This window comes from Vulpes vulpes, chromosome 3 (genome assembly GCF_048418805.1).
Source record: "Vulpes vulpes isolate BD-2025 chromosome 3, VulVul3, whole genome shotgun sequence".
Classification (NCBI taxonomy): domain Eukaryota; kingdom Metazoa; phylum Chordata; class Mammalia; order Carnivora; family Canidae; genus Vulpes; species Vulpes vulpes.
This window is the reverse complement of record NC_132782.1, coordinates 122,414,091-122,432,594: the sequence shown is the minus strand read 5'-3', so window position 1 is coordinate 122,432,594 and position 18,504 is coordinate 122,414,091. Positions and strand designations below refer to the sequence as shown.

The 18,504-nt window shown below is 32.4% G+C and overlaps 1 protein-coding gene across 4 annotated transcripts in view; it reads right to left on the bottom strand.

The window, feature by feature from the left end:
• The window catches only part of COL11A1 (collagen type XI alpha 1 chain), a 197,086-nt gene that overhangs the window by 89,306 nt on the left and 89,276 nt on the right, over positions 1-18,504 (bottom strand). For all 4 annotated transcript variants that reach the window (XM_072754482.1, XM_072754481.1, XM_072754483.1 and 1 more), the window contains 9 exons: positions 18,340-18,393; positions 17,847-17,891; positions 12,391-12,444; positions 11,225-11,269; positions 10,044-10,097; positions 9,919-9,963; positions 4,874-4,927; positions 3,214-3,321; positions 271-324 (listed from right to left, as the gene is read on the bottom strand). In XM_072754482.1, the coding sequence (XP_072610583.1) occupies positions 271-324; positions 3,214-3,321; positions 4,874-4,927; positions 9,919-9,963; positions 10,044-10,097; positions 11,225-11,269; positions 12,391-12,444; positions 17,847-17,891; positions 18,340-18,393 (513 nt within the window). The remainder of the gene's footprint in view (positions 1-270; positions 325-3,213; positions 3,322-4,873; positions 4,928-9,918; positions 9,964-10,043; positions 10,098-11,224; positions 11,270-12,390; positions 12,445-17,846; positions 17,892-18,339; positions 18,394-18,504) is intronic.

Sequence of the window (18,504 nt, the reverse complement as noted above, 5' to 3'; positions counted from 1 at the left end):
TGTCACCCTGGAATAGTCCTTATTCCAATGACAAGGAAGTAGTTGTCTATGCCTTCCTTTCACGACCTCGTCTGATAAATACTCCAATCCATAATCACCTAGGCTCTCTGAGCTCCCTGCACACTAGGCTCCCACGAGCTCCATGCCTTTCCCTTGTGAAATTATATTTTAAGGATTTATCATCTCTATGTTAGAAACTGAAATGTAATTATGTGTGATTAATTTCTTCAAAATGTTGATACACTATAAAAATCAAGCTAATTGTTTTACCTTTGGGCCTTGTCTTCCTGGGTATCCTGGTAATCCTGGAACACCAAGTTTCCCCTACAGTTAAAAAAATAATAATAATAAATAAAAATTCTAAATTGAATTAAGTTTAAACAATGAGTTTAGTTTTCTGAAAGTTAGGACCACATATTTGAATACTTAAAAGGAAGAGTTGCAAGTTTTCACCACACTTTATTTACAATATATTTCCTCATTTAAATAGGAAAAACATTGCTTTGGACATATTTCTAATTCTATAACGTTTGCTAACTTTGTCTAAGTAACAGTGCCCTCTTTGAGGACACAGAACTCTGAGCTAAAGAGAATTCTAAGACCCTTTCTGAACTCTGAAGCATTAATAAACTGCCTAAGCTTTTTCAGCATTAAAACTATTTAAAGTTAGTTGATGTAGTTAGAACTACATTTAGATTTTATCATTCCAACTAAAGTGAATCATCTTTTTTAAAAATCATTTCATTTCTCATTGTAAATATAAAGCAAGCAATCATGAGTTATTTGTTTCTCACTAAATAGTTTAAATAACCATCCAAGAAATTCTGACCTAATTTTTGAGCAAAGTTTTTTCTTTTATTCAAACATCTGGATAAATCTGGGTTAATAGATGTATCAAATGTTGAGAACTATAACTAAATAACAGTGACTTTTGTGGAGTGTTAATTCCTGCAAGTGGGGACTTAAATAAGCCACAATTTTGTTCCAGCGCAATGAGATTACCTCTCAATCTAAAAGTGCTAAAATAGGGACGCCTAAGTGGCTGAGTGGTTGAGCATCTGCCTTCCGCTCAGGGTGTGATCCCGGAATCCGGGATTGAGTGAGTCCCACATCGGGCTCCCTGCAGGGAGCCTGCTTCTCCCTCTGCCTGTGTGTCTCTGCCTCTCTCTCTCTGCATCTTGTATGAATAAATAAATAAAATCTTAAAAATAATAAATAAAGTGCTAAAACAAATGGTAAATTACAGCAAAGTCCAAAGTTCTGTAACAATACCAAGAGATTCAAAATGTTATACTACCAAAATTGCCCCCTGAGCAAAAAAGCATTAATTTAAAAATACGGGGAGAGAGAACATTAAATTAAATTGAGTGAATTGAATAAAATATGTTTGTGGAATTTTACTAAGACTTATTTTCCTTAAGATTTTATAAAGCACACTTCATATATATTATTTACCAAACTCTTAAACATTAGGAAGCACATAGTATCATTATTCCCCATGTACATTTAAACAAAATAAGAATAGAAACAAAAACAAATCCAAATTACTACATGCAACAATAAAGGATGAGCAGTAACTTTATAAACAATAAATATTTTACTAGATGAATCAAGGCAAGAATATAGGAATATAGTTTATGACCTTGTTATTAGAGATTGAACTAAAGAGTTGTCTGATTCAAGATCAACGCTGCATAGGTAAGCAGTCTTCAGATGGAAAATATGCAAAGTAGCCCTGAGAAACATGCTTATAATGATGTCCCTCTAGATACATTAAGTTATCATATCTGTTTTATGCCACTGATTTCAAGGTTAATGAAATGCTCTAATTATGATCACAAAGCCTTTGTGTTTTATGTTAATTACTGTATTATAATATAAACTCTTATTCACTTTAGAGTCATTTCAAAATCTAGACAGAAAATTTGTTTGCATTTTCAATATGGTGATAGGCAACTTCAGTAAAGGGAAAATACCAATAAAATATTGAAAATGAAGAACTGTGGGGTAAAGTCTTGATGCCTCTGAAGAAATGGCGGAATCATTTACACAGAGTAAAGTGGAGTAAGGATGAGAGGATGGTCCAGAATAGTCTAAAACCACTGGTAAGGGAGTACTTGAAGTCGAAGGGTCATTGAGCCTAGAAAGCCCTGATTCTCTCCCATTCTTTCCTTCCCCTGCCTGAACACGATGACATATTCATCATTTCCCAATTGGCAACTGGGAGGGTGAAACTGTAGAACCACTCCATCAGGATTCCTAACGACATAAGGAAATGTTTTCTTATTTATCTAGTCACAGTGCCTATATAATCCTCATATATTTTTCTTCTGAGACAGGATGGCAAGAAGGGAAATTAAAATTTTCTTAAGTAGCTTGGAATTCCATATTTTATAGAATTACGGCATGTTCAATATAGAAAATTCGGAAAGTGAATATACATATTAAAAGGAAGGAAATCACCTGAATTATACTACCAAGAAATAATTATTATTTATATTTTCCTTTAGTGTACATAATAGTATAATACTTGTCACAGATATTTCTAGCTCTTTCTTAACTTCATAGTTACATTTATAAGCTGTTTGCCACATCACTAAATACTCTATGAAGGCATGATTTCAATGCTGTATAATACATGTAAATATAATGGTTAAAAATATTTTTTACATACTACATATATAGCACAATGGCCCTGAAACCAAAAAGTATTAGAATTACCTGGGGGTTGTTTTAAAACATAACAATGCTTGGGTTAGCCCCAGACTAACATTAAAATCTCTTGAAGTTGGGTTTGGACAATGGTATTTTTTTAAAAACACTTGTTTTGCAAACATGCATGTTTATATGGAAAAATAGAAAGTGTACATTTTGACTTGAGGAGCAAAGATGACTCCACTTCTCCCAAAACAATAAGTAGACCATCTTTCATTGAATTTTTGATCTTTTGTTAATCACATACAAATTCTTAACTTCTAATGTGCAAGAGCCTGAAGAGCTGTTGACCCTGCAGGGTCAAAGAGAATAGAGGGGATAGGCAACAAGTGAGAGTGAAAGTGAAACAATCTCATGGTTATACCCGTGACAGTATATGGGTATGCTTGAAATGTAGTGAATCCTCTAGATTTCTGACATGGATGACTATAAGTATTTTTAAATGACAATGAAATGTCATCTGCAAGAGCACCTGTGAATTTAAACTTGTTCACTGACCTTTTCTCCTGCTTGACCAGAAGGACCAGGGTCTCCAGTAGGACCTGCTCGACCTTTGGGTCCTTCAGGGCCATCTTCTCCTCTTGGACCTACTTGACCAACTTCTCCCTGAAACACAGAGTAGCAACATTCTTTTAATTTAAAGTATATTGGAGATTGAATAACAGATTATGGTCTATAAAAAAAGTCATATTCTCCAACTCCTCACTTGTTACCTCATGCTTTATTTAGGACAAAGAGGTTGGAAAACATTTGACTTCATCAATCTTTCCATTAGGAAATGAACAACTGAATATAGTCTGACATTTGAAAACCTACAGAAGCCTGAGGTTACCATGTTTCATATTAAAGTAATTTTAACACATCTGTGTTGTATAAAGAAAGAAAAAAAATGAGAATCAAGGTTAGATAGTGTAGGGTGGCAGAATAATCAACCCCAAAATATGCCACTTGGGAGTGAGGATTATTTTGAGCTGAAGGCACTTGAAAAGTAAATGCAAAGGAAGTTGCTAAAAGCAGGTTACAAAAAAAAAGAGCAGGATACAGATTTGCTTAGTTTGGAGCCAAGGCAGACAGCAGAGGAATCTAGATAACAAACTTTATTAACTAGCCTTTGTCTGCAATCACTTTGCCATATATCTACCTTCCCACAATTTTCAGCCATAGAAATTCAATCCTTTTTGTAGTCATGTCTCTAAAAGTTTATTTTTCCTTTTTAAAATGCCATATAAGCCCAAATTCTAACCACCCCTTTGAGTTAATTATCACGGAGTGCTCCCAGGTGTAAATGTGAGGCACAAGCTAAAAAAACTTGTTTGTTTTTCTCTTGTTAATCTTTTTGTCAATCTAATTTTACAGGGCCCCAGCCTAAGAATGTAGCAGGTTAGCAGGAAAAAGTAATTTTCCTCTCTGACAATAGCAATTTTGGAAATCACTGTTTGGAACACAAGAAAAATGTCTCCATTTTAGTCTTGGTTTTCACCTTTATAATATTAGGGACTGAAATGTGTAAGTTACTGCTCACATTCTGGAAACAGGCATTATGTACTTTTTAGGGAAACAAAAATATTCTGCAGTATGCTTCTTTAATTGGATAGATATATTAGGTATTATTATGTTAGATATAAAATAAATCTTTCCAATGAAACATTTAGTTTAGTTGACTTTAGGTAATTCATATTTTTGTTTATTTTCTAAACATTCATTACCAGAAAAAAGTGTACCACTTTTACGCTCAAAAATTCAAGGTCACTAATAATGGAAGTACAAGAAAGTTGCAAATATATGGTTTCCAAGCAGCATAGCTCACTACAAAATTTAGAAGAAAACTATAAAACTACTTCTTTTAAGGAATTTGATCATCAATTTAGAAAATATCTATAAAAAATATTACTCATATTTATACACACATGCACACAAACATAGGCTATAGAAAACATGTAAATTTAATATAATATCTGGAGGACTATCTTATTCCACAAAAAGTAACATGTTTAATCTTCTTATAAAAACCAAAGTCAGCAAAGTGTCAGATAATACGAACATCTTTATTTAACCTGTTCTTGCTATATTTAAATATAAGAATATACACACACATGTACACACATGCACACACACATACACAAATGTATGCTCTGATATGAATTTTCTTCTTACTTACCCTATCACCTTTAAGACCCATATCACCTTTGAATCCTGGAAAACCATCTTCACCCTGAAAAACAAAAGTAATAAAATAGGTGTTTAATGATTTGTTTGGATGAATCTAAAATGTGACTATAAAAATATGAACACTGATAATTTAGGGAAAATCATTCTGAGAATCCTGTTGTGAAACTTCCTTCTCCCTATTCTAACCTTTATCACCTCTATCTTCTCATTTTCTATTATTATTGGCTCTAACTTACTCTAGGAAAATTTTCTCAAATGTGTCCTTTAAATCTTCTCCATCTTATGGGGGAAAGAATCATTCTCTTATAACCACATATGTCTATCCTATGCCATTTGAACAAAGAAAGAGTAAATATTTAAATAATTATCATCTTAACTTTGGAATACTAGAACTGTGACTACCAAATAAAATGTCTTTACCCTTAATTTGCTAATTCATATCAAAGAATATCATATCATGCATTTTGTATCATGTGCTTTAGATAAACGCCTTCTTATTCAACTTCTGCTCCACATTACAATTTCTTTTCAGATGAAGAATAAGCAAACCAATATTATCCTTTACACATGCATGGAAAATGTTCATTATCTCAACAGACCAGTAATACTGAAAACTGGGCCTCCTTTAATAAAGAGAGCAGAAATTTTGACTACGGAAATGTTTCATACCATTCTTAGTGAAATCTAGACTTTTAAAAGTAAGCTTCAAGAACAAACTTAATGTCTCTTAATTTGAATAAAAAATTTAAATTCCTAAGGAATAACCATTTAATTTTTCAATAACGTTAATTAAGCATTACTCTGTTCAGAGTATATGGAATATTTTGAGATTTTTAACCGTGAAAACTGAAGGTAGTATATTTGCATTAATTTTGGTACTAATGGGAAGAATAGGTGTTCAGATTAAGAAAGATGTGATGATGATGATGATGATGATGATGATGATGATGACTATGATGGTGGCAGTGGTTCTGGTGGTGGTGGTAGTAAAGCTAGAAGTTAATTGAAGAGGGTTTGACGGGGGAGTTGGTATCTTAATTAAGAGTTAGAGAATGGGGATCCCCAAGTGGCTCAGTGGTTTAGCGCCTGCCTTCCGCCCTGGGCATGATCCTGGAGTCCTGGGATCGAGTCTAGCATTGGGCTCCCTGTGTGGGGCCTGCTTCTCCCTCTGCCTGTGTCTCTGCCTCTCTCTCTCTCTCTCTCTCTCTCTCTCTCTAATGAATGAATACATAAAATCTTTAAAAAGAAAAAAAAAGGAGTTAGAGAATGGATGTGACTTGCAAAGTTTGAGAAAAGGACATGTCAGGTTGAGTTTGTGAACAGAGCTAGGAAGATTGGCACATATACTTCCACATCCTGCTGCCAAATGACCTCTATAAAAAAAACAAAATTGATCACATCAATTTTTACCTTAAAACACCTCAGTGATTCCAGATTGCTAATAATGAATATAAGGTGCCAACTCCCCTCCCCATCAGACCATGATCTAGTCCTTGTTTGTTCACTTTGGCAGTCTTATTTTTAGTCTGGAGTCTCCCATCAGCCCCCACCCAACACCCTGAGTTGAGTACTAGAAAAATTGAATTACCTATATTTCCATTTGTAATTCTTTTTTTTAAAGATTTTATTTATTTATTTCAGAGAGAGAAAGAGAGAGCTTGAGCAGGGGAGAGGGGCCAACTCCTCACTGAGCAGAGAGCCCCTCGTGGGGCTCAATCCCAGGACCCTAAGATCAAGACCTGAGCCACCCAGCCATTTGTAATTCTTTCACCGGTTGCCATTGTCATACACACACCTGCAAATCTTTTACCTTCTGTGTCTCTCTCTGTCTACCTTTACTCTTCTTTCAAGACTCAGTTCATAATTCCACTATGAAGTTCCTCATGACCTCAATCTTACCACTCCCCGCTCCCCCTCCTTAAAATTAATCCCTCTGTCCTATGTACTCCCACTAAGCATTTATTATTGTAAGAACATGCCATCCTGCACTCGGTAGATAATAGTTTTTTTCTTTTACTAAATGGTAAAAAAACAAAACTTATGCCTAATTAGCCTCTGCGCTTCCAGTGCCTAGTGCATATTTAATCCTCAATAACCATGGCATTTAATAAACATCTATCTACCAAACGGATATTTACTAAGTGAACATGTCTGTGTGTCTTTAGCAAAGTATGTTAAGGTCCACAAAATATCAGGTAATTTTGGATATATGAGACCTAAACCTGGAAAAGTGATCCAATCTGGTATCTTGTCCTAACGTAAAACTTCTAAGAGGTCTAGAAATTTCTGCTAAGACAAAAACATGAAGTTTTCAACATTCTTGCTATAAAGAAGCTGTGTATGTAGCATTCTGTCTGAACTGAATGCAACTGGGCAATAATAGAGGCTTAAAAGCTGAAAATGACCATTTAACTTCCTATTGACTATTGTCTTCATTACCTTTCTCCCTAGAGAGAAAGGTAATTACACAGTTGCCAAATTTAGTTTAAAGAACACTGCAATTTAAGTAAAAAAATCAATAATAGTTTTTGGTATTTTTCCAGGAAGAATTTTTTGTTTCAGGAGAGAACATAGTGGGTGATATCCTATTTCTGTTACATTTTTGCTTTCAATACATTAACAATTAGAAAATAAACTAGAGAAACAAATTAAAAATAAATAAGATGACTTAAATTTTTAGGTATATCCTTACAAGTGGAACTATCAAGTTACTAAGCTTCCCGGTCCTAAAACTATTACTTCTAAATTAATATTCAAAAAAGGAAAAGAGGAAAGAGAGTTTTAGGAGATGCATAAGAGAAGAATTCACCTATGCCATTTGGTTCATTGGATTATGTTCCTTTAGGTCTAAAGAATTTTGTTTCCTTTAGGTCTAATGAATTTTAATACTAGTTAGGATACTCACTTGCTATTTCACCTTTAGTTAGCACTTAATGTTGATATGTGGAAAAAGAAAAAAGTTTCAACTTCCTTATCTCTTTTGAGATAAATGGTCAATTATAATACATACTCAGAAAAAAATAAATAATAGGTATTAAAATTCATAAATATTTAATGATTCTTCAGAGTCTGAAAATAGGGAGAACTCATTAGAAAAAAGTTTCCATTAACTTTTATATAAAATTTCTCTAAACTAGATTAGATAAATAACAGGTATTAAATAAAACAAAAGATAAAATAAATATGATATGAGCAGTTTTTAAGGACAATGTCCTCTTTTTAACAGACTCAAAATTAGATAATCTGTCTCAATTTACCAGTGTAGTTAGTATGAGAATAGGATTGGAACTCAGAACTTTTAACTCTCAATTTAAAATATTAATTCTTTTTCTCTACATCTTCTTGTTGCTTCTGAGACAATACACCATTCAAAACAACAAATAATCTCAAATTATTTTTCTACATATAAGCAATTTACATTTTTCAATGAGTTTATCTCACATGTAAATCATCATCTGTAATTTTATTCACCTCTGTCATTTTGCCACTACCTTTTTTGGTAAGTTCACAATTTTCCCATCTCAATTAACACTTTTCCTTTAAACAGGGTCAATCCTAAGAATCTAAAAAAAGACACTTATTCCAGAGAAAAATTTGAATTGATACTTAAATATCTTAATAATAAAAATTCCAGAGATAATAGATATATGTGTGCACATAAAAAAATATATATTTTTTCGCATAAGCTATCTGCAAATAATTACAAGTTCAACTCTCTCCGATCAATCATTGTATTCAGCTATCAACTTAGTAAGACATTACATTCTGAAGTTCCTCTCTGAGGATAAGAACTGGGATTCTCATCAAAGTAGCTGAGTTCATTTCAAATGCATGACATTTTTCATACTGTAGAACTGAATATAGTTATATAATGTGACAATGCGGCAATATGTTACTCTACTTTTTCAGAAAAATAAATTACAGTGGATGTAAATCCATCCCTTCTGTTATCCATTCCTTATTGATAGCAAGTCGACACAAAGTGCTTTATTTATTCATTTATTTATTTATTTATTTATTTATTTATTTATTTATTTATTATTTATAAATGTTATTGCTTTTAATAACATGATTATGGAAATAAAGTTATCCTTAAAATCAAAATTTATGTTCCATAATTTCTCAACAAAGCTACATTTTATTTTAAGCCTTATTTTTTGATGTAATATTATAGTAAGAATTAACAATACTGACTGTGGGAAATGTCATTTTATTTTAACATAATTACTGAAGGATTTAGGGGTTCTACACTGACAAACATTTACATTAAAAAAATCTCGATTTCAGTTTCTTTGTCCAAAGACAAGCTACAAAAGCTCTATAAAAAATCCCACATTCTTTCATCCCTTTCTGCCTAGTTTTAATCTTTATTTCCTTCTCATTAATAGTTTTGCTTTGCATACAGTCTAATGTATAAAGACTTCCTCTTCCTCAATTGATTTAGGGTATTTCTAACTCTTGCACTGCATTTCAGCTTAAGCACTTTGGAGATTTTAGTAAAGAAAGAAAGGAATAAACATCCCTCTGTTTTGTGTACAATTGGATATTTTATAAACCCTGTAGCTAATTTATTCATAAAGGAACTTTATGATTTATAAAAGGTAAACACATGTAAGAAAAAAGGGATATAGGATTCTGTTTATGATATATCTTTGCTTCTGTTCTATAATTCAGTCCTCACTTGGAGGTATATCTTTTTTTCAAAAAAGTTTCCAGGATACACGTACAAAATCAAGCTTGCATTGTAATGTATCAAGTAATCACTTAAGGGGCCTCTGGGTGGCTCAATGGTTGAATATCTGCCTTTGGGCCCAGTCGTGACCCCGGGGTCTTGGGCTTGAGTCCTGCATCAGGCTCTCCCTATGGGGAGCCTCCTTCTTCCCCTGCCTATGTCTCTGCCTCTCTGTGTCTCCCTAATAAATAAATAAAAATCTTAAAAAAAGGGCAATCACTTAATATATTGGGAAATGAAATATCTGTTGAATAAATTTAAATATATGGCAATTAAAATCACCTAAATAAATTGTATTTTACCTTTTCACCTTTAGAGCCCTTGAGGCCTCTGACGCCATCTGCTCCCTATGGAATAAATTAGAAGAATTAAATGATTATAATATTTTGCATTGAAATTAAATGATGTGAGAAAGAATAACATTTACCTTTACTCCTCGGGGACCAGGGTAGCCAATAGGACCCTGTGGACCAGGAGGACCCTAAAAAAGACCCATTGCAATTTAAATATATAATACATGGAAAGCACTACTCATTCACACACTATAATTTTACCGAATAATCTACAAGAATATGGTATTTTTCTACTATTGATAAACTTAGGGAGTTTTTCACTTGTTCTACAGTTGGATGTGATGAACAAACTATGAAACTAGCTCTACCTACTCCAAATTTTTTGTATCATATATTCATGCAAAACTAATATAAACATTATATATAATGTGAATGATTCTATAATTAATAACTAATTTTCTAAACCTGAAAATATCTGGTGTTCTCAATGTCTACGATAAACAAACATTTGTAACAGAAAATTGGCATAACTTTTGTAGAATTCACTTCATCAAAAAGATGATCAAAATTATACATTTTCCATAGCTGGTTTCATTTAATTAGTTCACCTAAAGGAAATAATTTTCAAAATATGACATAAAATTTCTATAGTAATTCTGTCTTTTAATATTATGTTAGTAAGAAGCTAAAAGTAGCAACTCTAAACAAAATGATCCTACCCCTTTCTCTTGTAATCCAAAATAGTATTAACAACAAATAAGCTCTCATTTTAATAATTTTTTTAGATATTTTGATAATCATTGCTCTTACAATTAAATCTCCTCTTGTTTATAAGTTACCAGAGAGTGATAAGTAAAGATAATATAGGAGTGACATAAACAGTTTATTTAGTAATTCTTAACCAATTTCATTATTATCATTTATTCCACATTTACTACATATGCAGAATTTGGATTTATCTCTGATCATGAAAACATTTATTTAAAAAATAAAGAATGTAATCTAATTTATAAAATTACTAATACAAAATTAAAGAGATCTAAGACATCTCTGTTTATTATACCTTACACAAAAAATAATTACTAGGTCATGATTTATATTTAAATGATAGCAAAACAATCTTTAGAAAGTAAAGACATATTTCAAGGCAGATACAAAGTATTTTCTGGTATTTACTTTCTAATATTCTTATCCCTAAGTGATCATAGAAGATATATATATATATATATATATATATCATAAAGATGACCAAAGTAAGGTATTTTCTCTTAGACATAAAGTGACAGGACATCTACATGGATACTTTGTAACATACCAGAGCACCTTTTTCTCCAGACTGGCCTTCTTTTCCAGGATGGCCCTATATTTAGGAAAAACATAATAATAGTAAGATGCAATATTAATGGTAGTTTATATCACTATGAAATTGTTCCCTTTTTTTCAAATCTATTGCGTCAAAAGATATTGAACATTTTGAATCAGGGCTTATGGCTTTAAACAACACTGAAAATTGTATCATTTGGAAGGAAACATAATAAGCTTATATTTAATGGATATAAGTTTCAGCAACTACATAATGTATATGTAAGTTTGAGAAAAGTACACAAAGCAATACAGATCCTTCATTAACAATTCAATCCCAGTATTAATTATAGTTCTTACAGAAAGTTAATTATTTCAGTCTGACTTCTATTTTGCTTACTGATCAAACAATCAAACACACATCTTCAAAAGGCAGCTAAGCTATATGAATGGGACATTTGAAAATATACCAAGATCATAAAAACTAATAGCATTAATAATAAAATTATGGAGAGTCAGTAAACAAAAATGTATAACTCTGTCACAATTACATCCAGTCAAAATTTTGTATTCTAGCTCAACAATCTATGCAGTTTGAGAAGAATAAATAACAAATTTTTAAAAATAATAACTGCAAAGATTACATAATTACATTATGTATTATTATGCACTGGTGTACAATAAACATTGCTATATTTCTAGAAAAGGTAAAAATCTCTGAAGGTTGAGGAATTTTCATGGAAGATGTTTGAGGAAATTTACTTGTGAGAAATTACTTCTGGACCTTCAGGAAACATACTTTGAAAAGTAAGAGAGAATGGAGAACTGGTTTCTATGGAGAAAAAAAAGACCACAGGAAAAGGTATAGAAATAAAGACATTTTGAGAATGCTGAGAGAAAAGTGAGTGGATCTGTTTGCCTGGATCTGATGGTTCATGAGGAAGTAGGAAGATCTTGAGATTCTGATACCAGAGTACTAGAATGAGTTTATCCACTGCATGATCCTTAGACTTTGCAATATGGAAATGACATGATGAAATTGTATTTTAGAGGTGTCAATGTTTAATTACTGGCTCAATTTGTTTTTATTACTGACTTAAGAAAATCACTTCTAAAACACACGTAAAATCTATTTTTGAAGATAATACAAAATTTCAATGATGACTAACTATGACTTACAGGAGGCCCATCAGCACCAGGAAGTCCCGCAAGCCCTGGTTTTCCTTGTGGTCCCTAATCAAATAGAGAAAGAGAATATTTTATTTTAAAACATGAGAATAATGAAAAGTCTGACTTTTACATAGGAATATACTATTAATAAAATTCTTAATGAGTCATTGGCTTTTATCTATAAGCAACAAACTGACTTTTAAATGTATGTAGAAAATGTTATATTGAGATAAATGAAAACCAAATTTGACATATGTCAAAAACATGCTCACTTTTGGCCTGCTTAGTAGTCCTAAATGTATCTTTTAAAAAAATTAAACAAATCAGTTTTTGCATACCAATAAACTAGAGCTTAGAGATTAAAAGAAAAACGGTATAGGTCAGGAATATATGGATTTATACCATTGAAGAAGTAAACACTGCACATTTCCATCAAAGATATTAAGGAGTGCTAATTCAAATAATTATATGGTAACTTCAATGAAACATAACTAATTATTAAAATATGTTAAGAAATATGCTATATTGTGACAGTTATTTATGGGACACAAAGGAAAACAAATCCAATATTTTGATGTCAAAGACATAACCTAATATGCAACTATTAACACTAAGTATTTATTCAACCCATTACTCCAATTTCTTTTTAACCATAGAAGATTTCAAATGTCTTTCAACATGACATTAGTAAAATTGGAACTAAGTAAGAATGAGCACCAAATTCTTGTAAACTCTTTCTTGATAGGAAGATGGACATTCTTCTGAGAATAATTAATTTATCAAGCTTCCAGAGTCCAAATAATTATTACTTACTAGTGATGAAATTAGGCAGAATTTAAAAACAATTGAAGGGTAAAAGATATATATGTGAGGCTAGATATTGGACACAATATTCATTTCCATTCTCAGAGAGTATTTAGGAAAAGTGTTGTATATATATATATATATATATATATATATATATATACATATACATATATACTGATAATCTAGAATTTACAAGAGATGTAACTTAAATCACAACAGAACAAAAAAAATCAAAATAATCTTTAAATCAAACAATAAGTGCATCTCATTTAAAGGTTCTAAATGTTTCAATTTGCCCCTCTGCAAAGTCATTTTCAGTCAAGTAATCTAACATTATATAATAACCATTGCAAAACACTATATTTTTAACGGCAGTGTCTGGCACATAAATTATCTTCTGCTCTCAAGACTATGGTCTTATTTCTTCAAAACAATATGTAGAGCACAAATGCAGAACTATTGCATTAATTTTCTTATCAGCAGTGTGATATTCATATGACAATGACTTATGGTCTTTACTACATGGCTTTTTTTGTTGTTGCTATATTTAAGGGACTAGGAATGTTAAAAATCTTGAACTATTAAATGACTTTTTATAAAATTAAGTTAATCATCCTGGCTGGTGTGAGGTGGTATCTCATTGTAGTTTTGATTTATATTTCCCTGATGATGAGTAATGTTGAGCATATTTTCATGTGTCTGTTGGCCATCTGTATGTCTTCTTTGGAAAAATATCTATCCATGTTTTCTACCCATTTCTTAACTGGTTATTTGTGGGGTTTTTTTTGGTATTTGATAAGTTCTTTATATATTTTTTATTCTAACCCTTTATTAAATATGTCATTTGCAAATATCTTCTCCCATTCTGTAGGTTGCCTATTAGTTTTGTTTATTGTTTTCTTTGCTGTTGCAGAAGCTTTTTATTTTGATAAAATCCCAATAGTTTATTTTTGCTTTTGTTTCCCTTGCCTCAGGAGACATATCTGTAAGAACCCACCCAATGTTTATAGCAGTATTATCAACAATAACCAAATTATGGAAAGAGCCCAAGTGTCCATAGACGAATGGATAAAGTAGATACACACACACACACACACACACATACACACACACACACACACACTAGAATATTAGCCATAAAAAAGAATGAAATCTTGCCATTTTTCAATGATATGGATGCAGCTAGAGAGTATTATGCTAAGCAAAATAAGTCATTCAGTAAGAGAAAGACAAATAACATATGATTTCACCCATCTGTGGAATTTAAGAAACAAAACAGATGAATATGGGGGAAAAACAAAGAGGCTGAGGAAAAGACCCTTAACTATAGAGAACAAACTGATAATTACTGTAGAGAAGGTGAGTGGAGGATGGGTTAAACACATTGATGGGGATTAAGGAGTGCACATGTCATGGTGAGCACCAGGTGTTGTATGTAAGTGATCAATCACTAAATTCTACACCTGAAACTAATACTGCACTATTTATTAGTTAGCTGGAATTTAAATAAAAATTTGGAGGAAAAAAACAAGTTAAAATCAGTCCATCTGTTTTATAATGGAAGTTCCATGATAGCATAATATTTTATCTTCTTTCTTAACTACTTGCTGTTTCTCTGGAGGAGTGGGAATAAAGTTGAATGAATGAATGTCATATATTTTTAGATTTTTTTAAATATTTTTTTTCTTTATTTATTTATGATAGTCACACAGAGAGAGAGAGAGAGGCAGAGACACAGGCAGAGGGAGAAGCAGGCTCCATGCTTCCATGCACCGGAAGCCTGACATGGGATTCGATCCCAGGTCTCCAGGATCACGCCCTGGGCCAAAGGCAAGCGCCAAACCACTGCGCCACCCAGGGATCCCCTATTTTTAGAGATTAATAAAATAATGAAAATTACTGTGTATTGTGTTTCTATGAATTATAGTGATTTATAGATAGGTAGATAGTCCTTTTTTTTGATATATAGTCCATTTTAAGTCTCAAACAATTCCATGAAATATCATTATCTAAAGAGTTTGGGCAAACTAATGTTAGTAAGTGACAGAGTTGCAGTATAAATGAACGTAGGTCCATATCTATGCTTCAATGTCCTTGCCTTTAATATTTATTTTGTGTCTTGTTATTTCATTTTTAACTCATAGAGTTATATAATACTATTTGTTTTCTCTAAAGCAATTAATATATGAGTGATGTAAAGTCTGACATTATAAATCAAATAACAGGAAGCTCAGTATATTTAAGTTATCAAAATGTGAGGATAAAGAATATAGCTGTTTTATCCAATTTAGTTAACTAACAAACTTTATAAAATATTTTATCAAAAGTAAAATAAAAGCACATATACATCATACAGAAATGTATGATGAATACATCATAAAGAAAAGTAATATAGATGTAAAATAAAAAATACATCATAGATGCAATATAAATAGAACATGCTTCTCTCATGTTCTTGAGTTCCTTTCTTCTTTTGATAAAAGCAGACTGTCTTTGAACCCACAAACTATATATGTTCAGATTAGAGAAAAAAGATTGTGCTCTCTTCTTACCACAAATACAATGAACCAGTTCCCATATTTTACCTTTGACTTTACAAAGGGAATTCAGATATACTAGTTTACCTAAGAAAATTCCTTTTAGGAATCCAATGCATGGGCAGCCCCGATGACTCAGCGGTTTAGCGCTGCCTTCAGCCCGGGGCCTGATCCTTGAGTCCTGGGATTGAGTCCTGTGTCAGGCTCCCTGCGTGGAGCCTGCTTCTCCCTCTGCCAGTGTCTCTGCCTCTCTCTTTCTCTCTCTCTGTGTGTGTGTGTGTGTGTGTGTGTGTGTGTGTGTGTGTGATGTGATGTGTCTCATGAATGAATAAATAAAATCTTAAAAAAAAAGTTTTAAAAAAAAAGGAATCCAATGCATGGTAGAAAATTTAATAGGCCTACGCTCAAATAATAGTATGAATATAGTAGGGTCATAATGAACTAATCTAAAGTATGGCAAAAGAGGCCCAAGATAATTTTTCTGATCTAAAGTAAAGATCTGAAATTGCTTTTGGTACATCTTTATTTCAAAGGGCACTTTCCAATAGATCTCTAATACCATACCATACAGATAATACACACAAAAGAGTACTTTAAAGGCTACTTAAATTTGATGTTAACTCTCACAACCTAATAATAAAATAAATAACTCAATCAGCATATTACCAAAATATTTGAATAGATATTTTACCAAAGAAGATACAGAAATAGCCAATAAGCACATGAGAAGATACTCAACGTCACTAGTGACTACAGGCATGCAAATTAATACCACAGTGAGATACCATTTCACACTAAGAAGAATGACCATAATCAAGAAGAAAAGCCAACATTCATGAAGATCTGGAGAAACCAGAATCCTCATACCTTGTTGATAGGAAGGAAATAATGGTGCAACTACTTTGGAAAACTGGTTAGAAGCTTCTTCAAATATTCAGCATTAAATTCATCATAAAACCAGATATTCCACTTCTATGTGCTACCCTAAAAAATTCAAAATATGTCCAAAGACCTCTATGCAAATATTCATAGCAGCACTTTCATAACTGCTCAAAAGAGCAAACACGTAAGTCCATCAGCTGCTAAATAAGTAAACAAAAAGTGGCATATTTCATTAATGAAATGCAATAAAAAGGAGCAAAAGTGTTGATGTATGCTGCAACGTGAGTAAACCTGAAAACTTTATGCCAAATGAAAGAAGCCAGACACAAAGGTCACATATTATATATTCATTTATATGATTAAATTCATATTTTAAATGCTTTCATGTATTTCCTTCTAATATCCAGAAAAGGTATATCAACAGAGAGAAGATTAGTGGTTGTCTAAATCTGTGGGTGGTACAGGGAGTACAAATCAACATAAGATTTTTTTCTGGGGTGGTATAAATCTTCTAAAAAAATGTATTGTGGCACAACTCTGTAAATTTATTAAAAATCATTGAGCAGTACACTTAAAATGAGTGAAATTTTATGATGCAAAATTATACCCCAATAAAATTGCTTATTTTTTTAAATTATACGTTCATAGAAATCAATGAAAATAACAGGAAGAGATATTGAAAATGAACCAGCTAATATTGTACAGTAACTACAAAGGACAGAAACTATTACTTAAGGAATCTGGACGAAGATATCAGGGAGAAAGACATCTCTTTAATTAAAGATTTATTCTTGTTTTGATACAGACACTGAGATATTAACAAGAACATCCTTTGCCATTCATACATGAAAAATGGTGGGAATGATAACTTCACAATTTCCCTTAATCAGATCTTGCTAGAAACCCTTTGTTACAAGCAAACCTAATGACATTTTTTTTAAATAATGAGAAAGAAAAGGAGAACCAAAATGAAGAGAAAACATTCATTCATAACAGTACATTTCTAAAATTAATATAGCTGAGAATGTCACATTTGGAAGCTATCCAAATGGAACTATGTGAAATCTTATCATTTATGAATGACTTCCCCTACACACTGTACTCTCAAGGTTTTACTCCAGATTAATTCCTTATGTGCTGAGCCATCTTATCAAAAACAGAAGGCAGACCTCGCTTCTGCCTAAGGCTGACAACCCAGAACTGGTGAGCAGACATTGCCAGAACAAGAGAGTGACTTACTTTCTCGCCAGGAGGACCGATTGGACCTTGTGGACCAGGAAGACCCTATTTTAAAAGAATTTATTTCAAATGTCAGGAATCACATCACAAGAATACATTTTCAAAACAGAAAAATAACCTTCTATTTCACAAGAAATGAGTTATGAGAATCTATATACATTCCCCACATTTCCCAGAAAGTTTTGGAACACTATGAGGCATTTTACACAGGCTACTCTTTTGGCAGGGTGACTGTAATGTGATCCTATTCAGAACCCTTCTGCAGGTGTGGCTATTCGTCCTGGCATTCCATGAACACTGAATGACTCATTTTATTCTTGGACAAAAAAGGGGCCTCTGCAAATTTGCTCAAATTAAAAAAAAATTATCTTCCTACCGTCGCATTGCAAACATTTTTAATCCTACACAGAAAATTTTTAGGCTGTCAGTTTTCTCATGAAAAGATAGCATCTTACCCCATTACCTCAAAGGAGCTGTGGCGGCTTAGACTTACCTGAGGTCCTGGATTCCCTTGCTGACCTGGAGGTCCAGGCTCCCCTTGGGGACCCTGCCAGAGAAAAATATAAAGAGTCTTTAATAGAGCTATTTCACATATTTTTTTTCTTCTTCTCAATTGAAAAACAGTCCCCAAATCAGTTTCCCTATGGAGAATCTGGAA